The 20,327-nt window shown below is 41.5% G+C and overlaps 1 protein-coding gene across 4 annotated transcripts; it reads left to right on the top strand.

Moving 5' to 3' along the window:
• Nucleotides 1-213: 213 nt before the first annotated feature.
• On the top strand, nt 214-19,886 carry tdh (L-threonine dehydrogenase). Of its 4 annotated transcripts, none has more exons than XM_055635523.1 (9): nt 214-337; nt 4,890-5,082; nt 6,937-6,979; nt 7,336-7,406; nt 7,496-7,645; nt 7,889-8,061; nt 9,592-9,682; nt 17,567-17,836; nt 18,382-19,886. In XM_055635523.1, the coding sequence occupies exons 2-9, from the start codon at nt 4,899-4,901 to the stop codon at nt 18,519-18,521; spliced, it is 1,122 nt and encodes a 373-aa protein (XP_055491498.1). In that variant the 5' UTR covers nt 214-337; nt 4,890-4,898; the 3' UTR covers nt 18,522-19,886. The 4 variants fall into 4 exon arrangements, 2 of the variants coding, with proteins under 2 accessions (XP_055491498.1, XP_055491499.1); XM_055635524.1 differs by lacking the exon at nt 214-337 and adding an exon at nt 3,791-3,811; XR_008723465.1 differs by lacking the exon at nt 214-337 and having other exon boundaries at nt 18,382-18,957; nt 19,093-19,886.
• The last annotated feature ends 441 nt before the right edge of the window (nt 19,887-20,327 follow it).

Genomic DNA, 20,327 nt, shown 5'->3' with positions numbered 1-20,327 from the left:
GTCTAGACGGCACCGTGCAACTGCTCCATCGCACAGCCAGAGTGCCATCTGACACTGCGCGGTGGAAAACCCAGCGCGCATCCGTCAAGCTGCGCCACGTGGGGACCTGCGCCCGGTTGCTAGGAGACCGCGGGCAGAGCTAAGCAAAGATCCTATAGCGGATCTTTGGAGCTAAGAGTCGCTGGGAGACGGACAAAGAATCGAACCAATGATCGACGAGGCGTTGCCAACGGTAACCAATGATAGTGCGGGGCAGGTGCTGGGTGCGGCAGGATAAAAGCCTCGCGAGGGCGGCTGATGCAATCTGAATCGCAGCGCGTGCACGACGGTTGGGCAGGTAAGCGGCGGCGGCGGCCTCGGCACCGGGAACACGGCTCGAGCCGGGATCTGGGTGAAATGTGTCGGAACAAACTGCAGATGCTGGTTTAAACCGAAGATAGACACAAAACGCTGGAGTAACGCCACGGGACAGGCAGCAATCTCTAATGCGTCTCTCCAGAGATACTGAGTTACTTCAGCGTTTTGTGTCTATCCGGTGTAAACCTGCATCTGCAGTTCCTCTGCACAAGTAAACGCAGAGGCGGAAAGTCTGGCATAAAGGAGGGGAAAGCTGGAGGTGGCCAGCAGATCGGAGAGCATCTGCGGAAAGAGGAAGAGAATTACGTCTCGGGTCGATGAGCTTTCTTCATTTGGGCGACTTAGTGTTCTTACCCTTCCATGTCTCTCGCCTCCCTCTCCCCTGACTCTCAATCTGAAGAAGGGTTTCAACCCAAAACATCACCCATTCTTGGTTCTTGGTGTCTTATTTAAGTCCTCCAAAATATTCCTTTTCTCCAGAGATGTTGCCTGTCCCGCTGAGTTATCTTCGGTGTGCGCCGACTCCCGCAAGGTTCGGGGAGAGCGGGTCCCGGGGGCTGCAAACAAACTATTTTCCCTATTTGAGTGACCGGCTGTTTTGATCGTCTACGCAGACATCTATATGTGCAATTTGATACTAGATAACAAAGTCGCCCTTTCCCCGCCCCCATCCCATGCTATCGCCTTTTAGAATAAAACAACTGGAAATACCCGACAGGGCAGCAGCGTTTGTGAAGAGAAACGCAACTAAACGTTTCCGATCAAAACTCATCGCTTTAACTCAGTTTATCTTACCGCCGTTGGTGTCAAACCTATTGTTTCCAGCATTTTCGGTTTTACAGTTCTGCCTTTTTGCGATTTTCATTTCCGTTTGTGTAAGTTTGCTGAAGTTTGCTCAATTAACTGAAAGTAATAGGTATTTGGAGAAGAGGCTTCATTCCGTGGAATTGCCTAGAGTTCATACCTACCCTGCCAGGTGCATTCTTGCTGATACTTTACAAAGGATTTTCGGGTCGCAAAATATTTTGTGGTGTATCATTTGCAGATCTTTAAGTCTGAGTACATTGTGCCGCTGTATGTAGAAGATTAAAATGGACATTTTAACGTTATGCATTTCCAATGGCTATAGTTCAGAGATACAGCATGGAAACGGGCCCTTCGGCCCACTGTCTGCGATGCCCGCACGTTGACACTACACGCATACAATGGATACTTTACATTTATACCAATCCAATTCACCTTGTACGTCTTTGGAGTGTCTCGGAGAAAATCCACGCAGGTCACGGCGAGATCGTCCAAACTCCTTGCAGACAGCAGCACCCGTAATCTCTGGCGTTGTATGGCAGCAATTCTAGATAGATAGATAGATAGATCCTTTATTGTCATTCAGACCTTACGGTCTGAACGAAATTATGTTGCCTGCAGTCATACACAGAATCAATAATAACAAAACATACAATAAACACAAATTAAACATCCACCACAGTGAGTTCACCAAGCACATCCTCACTGTGATGGAGGCAAAGTCTTAGTTTCCATCTCTTCCCTCCTTGTTCTCCCTCTGCGCTGAGGCGGTCGATCCAGGCCGGAGATGCCGCTCTCCAGTCCAGCGGACCTCCGTGGTGATGTCGCCGCTGCCGAAAGCCAGAACGCCGTCTCCGCTCCGAGACGGCCCGCCACAGCATCAGCTCCGGGCCGCCGCCCCAGCTCCAGGTCCCGCAGTCTCCGCACCGGGCCGCTGCCCCATCTCCAGGCCGATGCCCCAGCTCCAGGTCGCCGCCCCAGCTCCAGGTCCTGCAGGTCTACCGCTGCGCCATCGCGCTGCCCTTCTTTGTATTGTCCCATTTACTATGGTTATGTCAGAAAAAGGTGTCATCAAATTGTTACCAACCATTTCCAATTTTATCCCACATATTTTGGCTCGGAAAAACAGTTTGGGGAAAAATCAGTCGATCACATTGCATATGGTTGTGTGGGCTGTTTTAAATATAAAGGGCTGCAGTGTTTTTAAACTTGTACTTAACATGGTTTGATTTAGTTTAGTTTAGTTTATCCATGTCAAGTGTACCGACCAGGGTGCAGTGAAAAGCTTTTCTTTGCGTGCTATCCAGTCAAAATGGCTATACATGCCGCCCACAATGCACTGATAAGGATCATGAAGGGTACAACATATAGTGCAAGATAGAGTCCCGTTAAAGATAGCTTAAAGGTCTCCAATGAGGTAGATGAGAGGCCAGGACTGCACTCGACCTGATGAGAGGACCGTTGTGTTGTCTGATAACTGCTGGGAAGCAACTGGGAAGTTGACTATACAAAAATTTCAAGTGAGTGTCAACTTGCAGTGATGCCATCTGTGTTATCAGTTGGCAGTGAAGTGTGGTCGATACTGTTTTATCATAAGTCATTCATTGACTTGTTCTCACTTTGAATTCCTATTTGTATGTACATGACACACTGATTTTTATCATTCATATTTTTTCAGACCGTTAAATGTATTTTGTCATCTTGATTAACAATGTGCATATATACATAATTTTACATCTAAAATAAAACCTGTGCATTTGTGCTAAATATCATTTCAAAAATTGTGTAGTTGAGTAAAATGGAGGGTTATGCGTACAGCTGAGATGAGCAGGCGTAGGAATAATTGCTTTTTGAAGTAAAGCAAAACGTCTTGAATAATATTAATGTCAACTAAGAGTAAAATCTGGATTTAAAAGCATAGGCCAAAGGGAAAACATGCACCCGCTGAGTTTCTCCAGCAATTTTGTGTACCTTCGATCTTCCAGCATCTGCAGTTCCTTCTTGAACATTTTTAGTTAGTACTTGGTATATGGAACATACTTGGAATATAGAACATACAAGGAATATTTTGGGTGAATAGTAATAGATGTTTCTGAGCAGGAGCCAGATAAATATTTGTTGGGGCAAGGTATGGGAGTATATGGTATAAAGTTTCCTTTATTGTTATTCAAACTTTTAGTTGGAACGAAATTGCGTACCTTGCAGTCATGACAGAAAATAAAATAACAGAACACACAATGAGCACAGTTTAACATCCACCACAGTGAGTCTACCAGGCACCTCCTCACTGATGGAAGGCAAAAGTCTTAAAGTCCTTATCTCTTCATTCCTTGTTCTCCCTCTGCGTTGAGGCGATCCAGGCTTTCGATGTTGGCCTCCCCCGCCGGGTGATGATAAGTCCCGCGGCCGAGTCCGAGCTCCGTGAACGGGCCAGTTCAAACTCCACGGCCCGGGGCGGACGAAGCTGCCACCCTCCAGTCCAGCGGACGAAGCTGTTGTTGCGGGAGCTCCGGAGAATCGGTCACCAACCTGGGGCCTGCGAGCTCCCGATGTTGTTGTCCTCTGGGCCCGCAGCCGAAGCCACCGAGGCTCCGAAGTCGGGCCGCAGCCGCAGCGCCACCACAGCCCGAAGTCGGCCAGCTTTGTGATGGTGAGTCCTGGCTCTGCCTCCGGAGCCTCGAGGTTGGTCCCAGTTGGAGGCTGCCAGCTCTGCGATTAGGCCTCAGCGCAGACAGAGACAGAGATATGACAAAGAAAAGGTTGCAAACCCCCGAAGGACGAGACTAAAACAAGTCCCCCCCCATCCCCCACACATACACAACTAAAAATAAACTAAAATATACGTCCAACAAGACAAAAGAAAACAACAAAAAAAAGGAAAAGACAGACGGACTGCAGGCGAGCCGCAGCTGCTTGGCAGCGCCGCCACTTCTGGAATGGGGATGAAGGGGAGTGGGAAAAGGTTTCTGTGGTGCAGTAACACTTGAAATAAATCCATGGGCTTGAAAACTTGTTTATCTGCTCATAGACTCCAATATAATTGTGCAAACGAAGATTGTTATAGAATTTAATGAAAATATTTGGAATATAGTACTTAATTGGCCATAGCTGATCTCGTCTCCAGTTGGTTCAGAATGCTGCTGCTCGCCTTTTAACAGGGACTCGAAAGAGGGAGCACATATCGCCAATTCTGGCCTCCCTACACTGGCTCCCGGTGCACTTTCGGGTTCATTTTAAGTTACTGTTATTTGTTTTTAAATCTCTGAATGGGCTCGCACCGCCTTACCTCTCTGAGCTGCTCCACCCATACACTCCTGCCCGGTCCCTCAGGTCAGCTGGTCAGCTGCTCCTGGAGGTACCGAGGTCTAGTCGGAGGCTCAGAGGGGATAGAGCCTTCTCTGTTGCTGCTCCAGCACTCTGGAACACCCTGCCGCTGCACATCAGACAGGCCCCCTCACTGTCCATCTTCAAATCCAGTGTTAAAACGCATTTGTACTCCCTGGCTTTTGACCATGCCTGAGGCTTTGCTTCTGTTTGTGGTGTTTTTGATGTTTCTTTATTTTAAATGTCTTTTCCTACTATTTCTTTTGATTGTTATTTTTGGTGTGTATTAATTTTTTGTCAATGATTAGTGATGTACAGCACTTTGTTGCAGCTATGTTTGTTTTTAAAGTGCTCTATAAATAAAATTATTATTATTATTATTATTTCCATGATTTCTTGCTTAGGTGTGGATAATGCCATTTTTTAGGAATTTGACCAAGATTGCCAAACAGGCTCTGTTGAACAATGGTTGTAGTTGCCATTTTCCTGCCGTGACTTTCAGGCTTATGAGCTGGAGCCCCAGACAACTAAATGCAGATGCTAGCTTTCACTCAGCATCTTTTGCTGAATCTGATCACCCACGCGTTCTTATCACTGGTATGTATCTTCAGTCTTTTGATAATCTTATTGGATGTTTGTGTAAAATGTCTCCATGTAAATTAGGCATGATTTTGCATGATGATCAACATAACTTTGTAGGGAAATAAATTACCAAAACTTCCATCTTAAATAATGTGAATGTAAGAACATGGGACTAATTGTGCCCAAGGTTTTAATTATATTTTGTTGTTCATTTCTGTCCATTTTCACTTTCTTCTCCAGAAGAGATGTATTCATATTCCCTACATACTTTTGGTTTTACACTATCATGGATTGGTTTAGTTAGAGTAACTGATAATTTATTGTATATTTATTTTTGTTCCATTTAATGTGCTTGTAAAGCTGTAGCAAGTAAGAAATTCATTGTTCTAGTTCATATCCATTACATATGACAAGTAAAGACTTAAATATCTTAAAATGATAGCAAGCACCCTCTGAACATGTGATCAAATATTAATTGTAGCTATGAGAATATTTGATTAATGTGCCTTATCTACATGGGAATTTCTGGCATGAGGCACTCAATAAGTGAGGCCAAAGCTTCTCTAATACTTTAAGCCATTCCCAGTGACGCTTTAGGCCACTTAGATAAAATCTCCTGTCAACCCACACAAAAGGTGGCTAAAGTAGTATAGACTTAATTCTAAATGCCTTTGTATATTTGTGCTGACAATAATATTTGTAACTTTATTTGCAACACTGACTTGTAGAATACAGCTACCAATATAATATTTTAAAAAATAGTTATTTTTGAAATTATATTTAAATATCGACTATAATCATATTGAATAGCAGGACAGGCTTGAGGGAGCTCGTCTTATTTTCTTGGGTTCTTGTGCAATGCATATTTTAAATTAAATGCAACAGTTCATGAAGTGTAGCACAAATCATTATGTACAATAACAATGGTAGCTCACTTGCTTTGGATTACATTACAGTGATGATATGTTCAATATGTATTTTTGGTCTAAACAATCCAGATTTCCATTTGACTAAATTAAAACAAATTGAATAAAACTTTGCAGTTACCTCCAGAGCAAAGAGGTTGTATTGAGTGGAAAACAAAATGCTGGAGTAACTTAGCAGGTCAGGCAGCATCTCTGAAGGACATGGTTGGTGATGATTTGGGGCAGGATCCTTCTGCAGACACACATCAGATGTCTGAGAAGGGTCCTGACCTGAAATTTTGCTTATCCATGTGTCCCAGTGATGCAGCCTGACTGCTGAGTTACTCTGTTCAAGAAGGAACTGCAGATGCTGGAAAATCGAAGGTGCACAAAAATGCTGGAAAAACTCAGCGGGTGCAGCAGCATCTATAGAGCGAAGGAAATAGGTAACATTTCGGGACGAAACCCACCTTCAGACCCTGTAGCTCAGTACCTGCTGAGTTACTCTACCATTTTGTATTCTACGCAAGATTCCAGCATCTGCAGTTCCTTGTCTCAAAGACATTGGATTTGTTTACAAAAATCTAGTCATTGTCATTGTGTAATAATGCTCACAGCATGACTCGGTTATTATTTGCTTCTGATGTTCAAATAGTTCATGAGTATTTGACAAATGGGTGTTCTGTTGCACAACAGCCCACAGCATTCTGATATACCGTGCTGGCTTTGTTGCATTATCTGCATGCTTGGGTGAAAAGATGTTTTAATATCTTTCATATTATGCGTACTGGTTTATAAGTCATTTGCATGTACTCATTGGTATCACCTGGTGTTGTCTTGCTCGGAGGTATTTTACTATTTAAACTACAATTAATCTTGACCAAGCTGGATTTGTGGTAGTAGTCTTCCACCACACGAAACAGTGCAATATTTCAGAATGATGCTCATAATATGTCTTTTTCAGGTGGATTAGGCCAGCTTGGCATAGGGCTTGCTAAATTGTTAAGGTATGTAACTGTCATTGCATTTGAATGTGTCAAAACCACAATGGGTTCACTTCATTATGTTTCAAGCTTTCAAGCTACAAATTTACAAATAAAGTGACTAAAGTTTTGAAAGGGCCATACAGAAGTTTCTTGTATAAACAAAGTGTTTTCATGATGTGTACAGTACAACTACTTGTTTCACAAAGTACAGTTTGAGCTTGTAAACATTTTGTTTTAAATTCAAACAAGTATGATCTTGCAGATGATAAATTGTTTTCAGTCCAGATTATTTTAGTGTCGGTAGAGGGAAGTATATATTTAATTTATTAAATTGAAGTTTGTTTTTGCTGCATTTATCAGAATGTTTTTTCCTACAGGAAACATTTTGGTAAGAACAATGTAATACTCTCTGACATCAGAAAACCCACAGATGATGTGTTTCACAGTGGTAAGCACTAAATAATTGATACATTGCTTGCCTTTCAGCATAGAAAAGATAATGTAGACTCTTACAAATTTTCTGTCTTCCCCATTCAGGGCCATTTATATATTCTGATATTTTGGACTACAAAAATCTGCGTGAAATAGTTGTCAATAATCGTATTACATGGCTGATTCACTACAGTGCCTTGCTGAGTGCTGTAGGAGAAGCAAATGTACCTTTGGCACGCAGTGTCAATATAACAGGTGAGAAGTACCTGACAATTGTAGTTTCTGCAAAGCATCCGCATCTAAAATTGAAATAATTGAATTTAAGCATTAGCATTAAACAAGTGTTTTAATTCAACTGAAAAGTGTCACTAAGATCAAAAGTAACTTGTGTTTGTACACATGTTTATCTTTGCAATTCTGGGCTTCACTTTGGCATATCAAAAATACTTGTATCAATGGTGCTTTTCAGACTTTAAATACTAATACCTTTGTTTGCAGGTCTGCACAATGTCTTGGATATTGCAGCTGAACATAACCTTCGCTTGTTTGTTCCGAGCACAATTGGTGCATTTGGACCAACTTCTCCCAGAAATCCAACTCCTGATCTCTGTGTACAACGACCTAGGACTATCTATGGGGTCTCTAAGGTTCATGCAGAGTTAATGGGTGAGGTATGTGGAATTGCAAAAAAAAAATCTATTAATAGAATGCAAATTTGTTAGTTTAAAAAATAAAAAAATAATAATTTCTGGATACTTTTTAAACTTTCTGCTAATTAGAACTAACAAAGACTAAATTGACTATCTTTTAATGTATCTACCATTATTATCTGAAGAAGGGTCTCGACCCGAAATGTTACCCATTCTTTCTCTTCGGAGATGCTGCCTGTCCTGTTGAGTTACTCCAGTATCTAGTGTCTACCTTCGATTTAAACCAGCATCTGCAATTCTTTCCTACCATTATTCTCTCTTTTCTTTGAATGCATTCAGTTGCATGAGCCTTCTGCCAGGATATTGTTCACAGCTATATACACACACCGTTTACTGTTATGTTATAATATATTAAATGTTATTCTATTTGATTCAAAAAGGTTTATTTTTGAAGCAGAGAGAGTATCCAATTGTGTTACTTAATATCAAGAAGGATGTAGATAGATGGAAATAAATGGTTTCTAGTGGTGGAAAGATCAAGAACAAGTGGATAAACAATGAAGGAGATCGGCAAAAGTAACTTTTTTTTATGCAGCGCAGTTTGCATCTGGAGGAGTTAGAGTAGTACAGACAAATTAATTTGTTATTTTCAAAAAGGCTAACTATGCAAGAAACTGGATAAATATGCAGGGCTTGGGGAAAGGGTAGATCAATATACCTGACTAGATTGTTCTTGTTTGGAGTTGACATGGAAATAATGGGGAGGGTGGCCTCCCTCCATGCTCTGGCATTGTTGATCTACGGTTGTTAGTCAAACTGTAATCATCTGTGACATGGATTTTCTTTTTCTATTTTACGTGTTGTTACTTATCTGAAATTTATAAGTGATTTATGGAAGTGCAGAATAGTTACTTGAAAATCAGTATGTTTTGGAATTCCTTGCCGCAGTTTTGTGATCTCTGCTAATCCACAATTTGCAAGTAATTCACAATGCCAATTGTAGGGAAGGAAAGGAGGGTTTACAAGGATCTGTGTTACAGGTAGACAAGTTGATTTGATTTGATTTAAAACAAAAAAAGACTGTACAAAGGGAATTGTATGCTATATCGAACATGTGATCTAATGTTTAAAAAGAAAAGGGCTTATTTAGTATGATAGTTGAATAGAAATTCTGAAAGTTTGCTTGTTTTTGCACAGGAGAAGGGACTTGATAGGTTTGTACAAAATCCAATTGAAATCCATACAATCTTGAGGTAACAGCCCAATGGTATTTTTCCATTCCATACTCCATGTTCAATCCCTTGATTCTTTCACTTATCCTTTTCATCCAATATATTTACCTTTATTACATTTACTGATGGCTAAAATCACCTACACAGTGCCTGAAAATACAGCATTTTTACTGTTTTAAGAAGCTTTGGTCAAATGGACTAAATTCTGGGCACTTACTAATTATGCTTCTTTAAGTGAAATAGTTTTGATATTTGTTTAACCATTTTCCTTTGTACTTGAGTATAGACTGATTTTATGTGTTATATATTTGCTTATTAGTACTACCACCACAAGTATGGCATGGACTTCAGATGTCTGAGGTACCCAGGCATAATTTCGGCAGACACCCAGCCCGGTGGGGGTACAACAGGTTTGTTAATTTTGTTATTTACAGAGTACAAAATTCTAAAGTGTCAATGCCAAAGCCATGCACCAGAAGTTGAAATTGGCTTATGTGAGGTTAAATTAAAAAACAAAGTGCTGGATGAGGGAATTGAATGCAACATCGCCAAGTTTGCGGATGACACGAAGCTGGGGGGCAGTGTTAGCTGTGAGGAGGATGCTAGGAGGCTGCAAGGTGACTTGGATAGGCTGGGTGAGTGGGCAAATGCATGGCAGATGCAGTATAATGTGGATAAATGTAAGGTTATCCACTTTGGTGGAAAAAACAGGAAAGTAGACTGAATGGTGGTGGATTAGGAAAAGGGGAGATGCAAAGAGACCTGGGTGTCATGGTACACCAGTCATTGAAAGTAGGCCTGCAGGTGCAGCAGGCAGTGAAGAAAGCGAATGGTATGTTAGCATTCATAGCAAAATGATTTGAGTATAGGAGCAAGGAGTTTCTACTGCAGTTGTACAGGGTCTTGGTGAGACCACACCTGGAGTATTGCGTACAGTTTTGGTCTCCTAATCTGAGGAAGGACATTCTTGCCATAGAGGGAGTACAGAGAAGGTTCACCAGACTGATTCCTGGGATGTCAGGACTTTCATATGAAGGAAGACTGGATAGACTCGGCTTGTACTCGTTAGAATTTTGAAGATTGAGGGGCGATCTTATAGAAACTTACAAAATTCTTAAGAGGTTGGACAGGCTAGATGCAGGAAGATTGTTCCTGATGTTGGGGAAGTCCAGAACAAGGGGTCACAGTTTAAGGATAAAAGGGAAATCTTTTAGGACTGAGATGAGAAAAACATTTTTTACACAGAGAGTGGTGAATCTCTGGAATTCTCTGCCACAGAATGTAGTTGAGGCCAGTTCATTGGCTATATTTAAGAGGGAGTTAGATGTGGCCCTTGTGGCTAATGGGATCAGGGGGTATGGAGAGAAGACAGGTACAGGATATTAAGTTGGATGATCGGCCATGATCATATTGAATGGCGGTGCAGGCTCGAAGGGCCGAATGGCCTACTCCTGCACCTATTTTCTATGATATACTTTCACTGTTTCTCTCTTCACAATTACTACTGACTTGCTAAGTATTTCCAGTATTTTCTGTTTATTATAAATTTGTATAATCTACTGCGTTTTAGACAAAAAGCTGGAGTAACTCTACAGGACAGATGGCATCACTAGAGAAAAGGAATAGGTGACGTTTTGGGTTGAGACCCTGCTTCAGATTAAGAGTTAGAGGAAAAGGGAAACGAGAGATATAGACGGTGATATAGAGAGATATAGAACAAATTAATGAAAGATATGCAAAAAAAGTAATGATGATAAAGGAAATGGGCATTGTTCGCTGTGGGCAAGGTGAAAATGGGTTACAGACAATGAGACTCAAGACGACTGAACCATACAATGACAGGTGGGGAAGGGATGGAGAGAGAAGGGATGAAAGGGTTACTTGAAGTTCGAGAAATCAATATACATACTGCTGGGTTATAAGCTGCCCAAGTGAAATATGATGTGCTGTTCCTCCAATTTGCATTTGACCTTACTCCGACAATGGAGAAGTGGAGAAGGCTAAGGACAGAAAGTCAGTGTGGGAATAGGAAGGGGAATTAGTGTTTGGCAACCGGGAGATCAGGTAAACCCAGGTGGACTGAGTGAAGGTGTTAATCGAAACAATCGTCCAGTCATCTACAGTGTTTTGGTGCTTGATTAAGGGAAATTGGGCAACATCATTACAGTAAGACCTGACTCGAGAGTTTTGGTTCACTTGTATTTCAGAACATCAGGAAGTTTAGCTAAATCAGTTAGTGGAAGTTCGGAAATGAGTGATCCGGGAATAGCCAAATTGAGACTTGATATGCAGGCTATGGTCAGTCAGTGCCATTTGATAGAATAGAAACATAGAAAATAGGTGCAGGAGTAGGCCATTCGGCCCTTCGAGCCTTCACCGCCATTCAATATGATCATGGCTGATCATCCAACTCAGTATCCTGTACCTGCCTTCTCTCCATACCCCCTGATCCCTTTAGCCACAAGGGCCACATCTAACTCCCTCTTAAATATAGCCAATGAACTGGCCTCAACTACCTTCTGCGGCAGAGAATTCCAGAGATTCACCACTGTGTGAAAAAAGTTTTCCTCATCTCGGTCCTAAAAGATTTCCCCCTTATCCTTAAACTGTGACCCCTTGTTCTGGACTTCCCCAACATTGGGAACAATCTTCCTGCATCTAGCCAGTCCAACCCCTTAAGAATTTTGTAAGTTTCTATAAGATTCCACCCTCAATCTTCTAAATTCTAGCGAGTACAAGCTGAGTCTATCCAGTCTTTCGTCATATGAAAGTCCTGACATCCCAGGAACCAGTCTGGTGAACCTTCTCTGAACTCCCTCTATGGCAAGAATGTCTTTCCTCAGGTTAGGAGACCAAAACTGTATGCAATACTCCAGGTGTGGTCTCACTGTTAATACTGTTGATAACCAGTGTGGTCTCTCTGATGGCACTGTTAATAACCCTTTCTATTGCTTTACTTCTGCTTTGAAAATCCAACAGCAGTTATTAATCAGATTGGATTAGTACTAATCTTTGAAAAAAAAATGGTAATTTAAACAGCAGCATGTCACCTCTGTCACTCCAGGGCATGTTCATTCATAGCTGGAGAGGAGACTTCTGTTTTAGAGATGGCACCAAAAAGGCAGCAGCGCAGGGGAAGGGCACAACCTTAAAAGAAAAACTGCCATGCAGGTGTTACGGACCCAGGAGGAAGAGTGGCAGGACTTTGAGGAGAGCAGTTTCTGTGCTATGGAGGGGGCGAAAGCCAGATTGGAGGGGTTCAAGTAGGTTATACGCAAGGAGGTGGGAATGAAGTTGCGACGCAACGATACGCTCCAGGGTTTTTGAAAGAAAGGGGAAGTAGTGCAGGAGGAGGTAGCCCTGCATGACAGACCCCTGGAGGAGGAGTCCAAAGTGGCCCCACCACCACCCCAGCCTTCACTGCCTTATTTGAAAGCAGCAAAGCAGCCCTTTCTCCTGTGTCTGACACAGTATCAGAGGCAGATACCCCATTGGTGGTGAGGGAGGGCTAGAGGAAGGTTATGTTCTACACCTTCACCAGGCAGCAGGAGGGGGACCTTGAGGAATGGTTCCAGTACCCCCACATGTGTGCTTAAAGTTCCGTCTTTTGCTTTTCCCCTTCTGCTTTTCTTAAAAGGATGCTGAAGCAAAAGGGCTACTGCAAACAGCAGTCTTTGTATTTTTACTAACATCCTCCAAACTAGTTCCTTCCTTGCTTGCACGGTTCAGAATGATTTGTCAAGAGACCATCCTCAAGTAAAACATACATGGTCGAAGCCAGTCTTCTTCATAGTCGAGGGAGGTCTTCAACATGGTCATAGCAGGTCGTACACACAGTCGTGGGAGGTCGTAGGTCACCGCAACCTTGATTTTTTAATTTTTTTTTAAGTCGCTTAAGGTCGCCAGAGATTGCGGTAGAGGTCTCCTAAGTGGGACCGGTCCATTACAAAACATCCTGTTAGTAAAAACGTTATCTGTTGTGCCTCATGATTCTTCGTGAAGTTTGGACGTGTCCTGGGATTCCTCAAAAGATTTTACAACATGTGAAATTATATTGAGTATTAATTTTAATAAAACCACTTGCTTTCAGCTTCATTTTTACTTTTTAATTCTATTTTACACCAATTATAGAAGCCAATTGTACTATTGGTTATTGTTTTGTGGCAGTATCCAGGACTCTTCCAAGTTACATTTCTGAGGAAAAATGTAATAAGTTTGGTGCATTAAGTGCTTGCTGTACAAAAATAAATTTGTCCCGGGATGGCGGGACTGTCGTATGCTAAGAGAATGGAGCAGCTGGGCTTGTACACTGGATTTTAGAAGGACAAGAGGGTATATCATTGAAGATTGTTAAGGGTTTGGACACGCTAGAGGCAGGAAACATGTTCCCGATATTGGGGGAGCCCAGAACCAGGGGCCACAGTTTAAGAATAAGGAGTAAGCCATTTAGATCGGAGACAAGGAAACACTATTTCTCACAGAGAGTGGTTAGTCTGGAATTCTCTGTGGAGTGTGGTGGAGGCAGGTTCTCTGGATTCTTTCAAGAGAGAGCTCGATAGGGCTCGTAAAAATAGCAGTCAGGGGATATGGGGAGAAGGCAGGAACGGGATACTGATTGGGGATGATCAGCCATGATCACATTGAATGGCGGTGCTGGCTCGAAGGGCTGAATGGCCTACTCCTGCACCTATTATCTATTGAATGTAGCAAAGATGAATAATGTGATCACATTATTTAAAAATAAGCTACTTGCCTTCATTTTCCAGGGCTTCAAATATAAAGGAAGGTAGTTGTAATATCACTTTATAAAACATTGTTGAAGGAGTGAGTTTTAGAGGGTATCCGAGGAAATTTATTTTTAAAGCAGAGGGTGATCGGAATTCAGGTCACTCTGCCTGAGGGGAATTGGATGTAAAGGCAGGTACTCCCACAATTCGTTAGTATCTAAAGAGGCATTTGATGGATTCAAATGGGAGTCAAGGATGGAGTTAAAGGGATGGTTAATTACCCCAGAATTAACGGGAAAGGAAGCTCACAAAGGGATAGGAGAGTATGGCCAAGTGTAATAGGGATCGATGTAAAAAGTGAGATGTGTAAGGAATTAAAAGTATTGTATATGAATGCGCGAAGTATAAGAAGTAAAGTAGATGAGCTTGAGGCTCAGTTAGAGGTTGGTAGATATGACATTGTGGGGATTACTGAGACGTGGCTGCAGGAGGATCGGGCCTGGGAACTTAATATTCAGGGTTATACATCCTATAAAAAGGCGGGTGGGCAGAGGAGTGGGGGTGGCTCTGCTGGTGAGGGATGGAATTCGGACCCTGGCTAGGGAAGACATAGGGATTGACGAGGTGGAGCCACTGTGGATTGAGTTGAGGAATTGTAAAGGCAAGAAGACAATAATTGGTGTTGTTTACAGACCCCCAAATAGTAGTCCGGATGTAGGGTGTAGGTTGCAGCAGGAGTTAAAACTGGCATTTAACAAAGGTAATGCTGCTTAGGTGATGGGGGATTTCAATATGCAGGTGGACTAGGAAGATCTGGTTGGTTCAGGACCCCAAGGGGGAGAGTTTGTGGAGTGCCTCTGAGATGGATTCTTGGAGCAGCTTGTAATGGAGCCGACCAGGGAAAAGGCAATTCTGGATTTAGTGTTGTCCACAATGAACCAGATATGATAAGAGAACTCGAGGTAAAGGAACCGCTTGGAGGTAGCGATCATAATATGATTAGTTTGAATCTGCAATTTGAGAAGGAGAATGTTAAATCGGAAGTGGCAGTGATGCAGTTCAACAAAGGGGACTATGAAGGCATGAGAGGGGAGCTGGCCAAAGTAGACTGGAAAGGGATCCTAGCAGGAATGATGGTGGAACAGCAATGGCAGGAATTTCTGGGCATAATCTGGGAGACTCAGAATCATTTCATTCCAAAAAGGAAGAAAGATTCTAAGGGGAGTAGGAGGCAACGGTGGCTGACAAAAGAAGTTAGGGATAAAATAAAACTAAAAGAAAAGATGTATAACACAGCATAGAATAGCCGTAAGCCAGAGGATTGGGAAACTTTCATAGGACAACAGAAGGAAACAATACGGGCTGAAAAGATGAAGTACAAGGGGAAGCTGGCTAGGAATATAAAGAAGGACAGTAAAAGCTTCTTTAGATATGTTAAGGGAAAAAGAGTAGCAAAGTCAAATGTGGGTCCCTTGAAGACAGACACGGGTGAAATTATTATGGGCAACAAGGAAATGGCAGAAGAGTTGAATAGGTACTTTGGATCTGTCTTCACTAAGGAAGACACAATCAATCTCCCAGATGTACTGGAGGACAGAGGATCTAAGGCGGTAGAGGAACTGAAATAAATTTTAATTTGGTGAGAAATAGTATTGGGTAGGCTAATGGGACTGAAGGATGATAAATCCCCTGGGCCTGATGGTCTGCATCCCAGGGTCCTAAGGGAGGTGGCTCTAGAAATAGTGAATGCATTGGTGATCATTTTCCAATGTTCAATAGATTCAGGATCAGTTCCCGTGGATTGGAGGATGGCTAATTTTATCCCATTTTTCAAGAAAGGAGCGAGAGAGAGAAAACGGGGAATTACAGACTAGTTAGCCTGACTTTGGTGGTGGGAAAGATGCTGGAGTCAATTATTAAAGAGGTAATAATGGGGCATTTGGATAGCAGTAAAAGGATTAGTCCAAGGATTTATGAAAGGGAAATCATGCTTGACTAATCTTCTGGAATTTTCTGAGGATGTAACAAGTAAAATGGATGAAGGGAAGCCAGTGGATGTAGTGTATCTAGACTTTCAGAATGCCTTTGATAAGGTCCCGCACGGGAGACTGGTGACTAAAATTAGAGCACGTGGTATTGGGGGTAGTGTGTTGACATGGATAGAAAATTGGTTGGCAGACCGGAAGAAAAGAGTAGGAGTGAACGGGTCCTTTTCAGAAAGGCAGGCAGTGGCGAGTGGAGTCCCACAAGGCTCGGTGTTGGGGCCGCAACTGTTTACCCGATATATTAATAATTTGGAAGAGGGAATTGGGAGCAACACTAGCAAGTTTACGGATGACACAAAGCTGGGTGGCAGTGTGAACTGTGAAGAGGATGTTAGGAGGTTGCAGGGTGACCTGGACAGGTTGTGAGTGGGCAGATGGTGGCAGATGCAGTATAATATTGATAAATGTGAGGTTATCCACTTTGGTGTCAAAAACGAGGGGGCAGATTATTATTTCAATGGGGTTAGGTAAGGGGGAGGTACAGCGAGACCTGGGTGTCCTTGTACACCGGTCACTGAAAGTTGGCGTGCAGGTACAGCAGGCAGTGAAGAAAGCTAATGGAATGTTGGCCTTCATAACAAGAGGATTTCAGTATAGGAGTAAAGATGTTCTTCTGCAGTTGTATAGGGCTCAGGTGAGACCACATCTGGAGTATTGTGTACAGTTTTGGTCTACTAATTTGAGGAAGGCCATCCTTGTGATTGAGGCAGTGCAGCGTAGGTTCACAAGATTGATCCCTGGGATGGCGGGACTGTCATATGAGGAAAGATTGAAAAGACTAGGCTTGTGTTCACTGGAGTTTAGAAGGATGAGGGGGAATCTTATAGAAACATATACAATTATAAAAGGACTGGACAAGCTAGATGCAGGAAAAATGTTCCCAATGTTGGGCGAGTCCAGAACCAGGGGCCACAGTCTTCGAATAAAGGGGAGGTAATTTAAGACTGAGAAAAAACTTTTTCACCCAGAGAGTTGTGAATTTATGAAATTCCCTGCCACAGAGGGTAGTGGAGGCCAAGTTACTGGATTGATTTAAGAGAGAGTTAGATAGAGCTCTAGGGGCTAGTGGAGTCGAGGGTTATGGGGAGAAGGCAGGCACGGGTTATTGGTAGGGGACGATCAGCTGTGATCACAATGAATGGCGGTGCTGGATCGAAGGGCCGAATGGCCTCCTGCACCTATTTTCTATGTTTCTGTGTAATCACCAAGGCGTTAGAAAGCTACTGGAAACTGGGATTTGTATAGATGGATACTTGATGTCAGTTGGGACGGTGCACCAAAAGCCCTGTACCTGAGCTGTACAACTCTAGTTCAAGCTTAGAGCTATTTTGAAATGTAGGGGATTTATCTTCATCAAAAAGTTGTTGAAATTTTTAGACTGATCATTTGTAATCAGCAGCAGTTTGCGAAGATCAAATGCGATGATAATAATAGGATATAAGTGTAAATGTTTTGCAGATTAACTGAGGTATGAAAGCTTGCTGGCTTTGTTCAATTATTAGATGTTTGTTTTGTGTTTCAGACTATGCAGTTCAAATTTTCCACGATGCTGTAAAAACAGGGAAATTTGAATGTTATTTGAGGCCTGACACAAAGCTCCCCATGATGTACATTGATGACTGTCTGCGTGCAACGCTGGAAATCTTGGAAGCACCAACAGAGCAGCTTAAAATGAGAACCTATAATATAAGTGCTATGAGTTTTACTCCTGAAGAGCTGGTGACTGAAGTCCAAAAGCACCTGTCTGACCTTAAGGTCACTTACAAAGTTGATAAAATACGTCAGGATATTGGTAAGTCTATCGGCAGGACCATTATAGCATAGGTAAGACACAATGCTGGAGTAACTCAGTGGGACAGGCAGCATCTCTGGAGAGAAGGAATGGGTGACATTTCGTGTCAAGACCCTTCTTCAGACTGATTATAGCATAGACTGGTGTTGCAAAATAACCTTACATTTTGGTATTCAACTATGCTTTTACCCATGATGGAAATTGCACTTGATTTACTCCATAGTAAATGCTTTCAGCATCATTTTTTATTTTAAATCTGGGTCAATATTTACTATTACCATTTGTTGTGGTTCAGTGACTTGCACCAAATTGGTGTCTTTTTATGTTTGCACCAACTCCGTTCTGTTTAGTTTACTACTAGTTATAAGTAGTGTGCGATTATGTAAGTTGAGGCAAATTTCTTGTCCTTTGGGGATTCAGTGCCTTTAATGGTTGCTAAAAATATTTTATTAATTGGCATTTGCCTAAGCAAGAGACAAATTAACTATTTTTATTGGTTAATAGCATGAAGAGTTAGAAATATTAACATTTGTTTCTCCTCTTAGCTGATAGCTGGCCAATGCAATTTGATGACCATAATGCTCGGCAAGATTGGGGATGGAAGCATGAATATGATCTTCCTGAGCTGGTGTTCACAATGTTAAATTTCTGCACAACTGCCAGACAGCTGATGCAAGCAAATTAGTAAAAGAGAGAAAATGTTGAAGGACCAGAATCTTCAAGGGGATCCAATATACATACAACTTACTGCAATAGTTAATTTGTAAAACCTTTTGTGTAAATAGTCCTTTACCTGTACTTGAACTGACCTGACAACTAGATTTGATATGTATTTTGTGGGAAGAAGATTCAAGTAATAATTAGTGTTAATAAACTGGATTAAGACTTCTTTAAAATTCATTAATGCTGTTGATTCTACTGCGGAAATGCTGTTACCAAAACTCTTGTCAACATTTAGGACAAAATCTTTTATTTCAGGCTTTGTATCTAAGCTTTCAGATTTATGTTTTACTCGTGAAGTGTTGCTCAAAAAGTATAATTGGAATGTTTAGTTTTACTGTCACAAAGCAGAATCTATGTACTTCATGAATTGATCTTGAGCCATCAATCTTTTCAAGCAGGTACACAAAATTGCTGGAGAAACTCAGCGGGTGCAGCAGCACCTATGGAGCGAAGAAAATAGGTGACGTTTCGGGTCGAAACCCTTCTTCAGACATAGATCCATAGATGCTGCTGCACCCGCTGAGTTTCTCCAGCAATTTTGTGTACCTTCGATCTTCCAGCATCTGCAGTTCCTTCTTGAACAAATCTTTTCAAGCATGTAGGAAAGAACTGCAGATGCTAATTTAAATCAAAGAGAGATACAAAATGTTGGAGTAACTCAGTGGGAGAGGCAGCATCTCTGGAGAGATGGAATGGGTAATGTTTCGGGTTGAGACCCTTCTTCCCGAAACATCACCCATTCTTTCTCTCCAGAGATGCTGTCTGTCCCGCTGAGTTACTCCAGCATTTTGAATCTTTTAAAGCACTTATGTTTATGTTGGGTGCAGTTTATTTATTCAGCTGAAGATATTATAAATTGCAGTTTCCAAAAAAAGTTAAGATTTTTAATATCCAAAACAAATATTGATATGCAGATTAGTATTTGATTAAAATGTGACATTTTGTAGAATACTTAGTCTTGACTTAATTATAGTATTATGCACTTCTGTGATGAATGATCATCAATGTAGAAATATAACGGAAACTGCACACATTTCTAATATATTTTGTGTTACAGTTGTGATTTCTTTAATTCTACCATTGCGTTTCATATCCTACTATCTTTTGAGAAGTCTAGGCATGAATGTGCTTGTGTTTTGCTTCATTCCAAAGTAGTTATGGATAAACAATAGTAAAAATGAACATCTAATACTCTTCTGTGAATTCAATTTCCTAACTTTGAAGGTCATGCACAAGTTACAGATTCTTCGATTGACAGCTTCATTGTAAAGTAAAATCCATGCTCCATTTATTACAAAATGGTATTTACATTAAATTTCCAATATGGCATTTGAGTTTAAGAATTTATTTGTTTGTCTATTTTGTGAACAATTCTATTTCTGCTTTATATACATCCAGAAAATAAAATTGATTTATATCCACATGTCAAATTTGTCCACAAAAAGCTGGCGACTTTAATGGGTTTAATGGGAACAAATGGGTTAGAGAACAGTAAGAGAAAACAATTAGGGTAACGTGATTGATTATAAAGGATCGAATTAAGGGCAATTCATTATTTCATGCTATAAGAAAGTGGAGTTAAGGAAAAAATGTAGAATACTTAGCTCTTATTGAGGAGGAGGCAGATATAGAAGAACTTTGGATAACCAAAGGAAGAGCTGGTCTGTGGACAGATGAGAATAGTTGCACTATAATAACACTATTTTCTCAGCTATTTGTGATTTATTAATAACAAAGTCAAGAGTGTTTTATTGTCATGTCCCAGATA

This window comes from Leucoraja erinacea, chromosome 5 (assembly GCF_028641065.1).
Source record: "Leucoraja erinacea ecotype New England chromosome 5, Leri_hhj_1, whole genome shotgun sequence".
Lineage (NCBI taxonomy): Eukaryota > Metazoa > Chordata > Chondrichthyes > Rajiformes > Rajidae > Leucoraja > Leucoraja erinaceus.
This window is presented reverse-complemented; position numbering and strand designations above follow the sequence as displayed.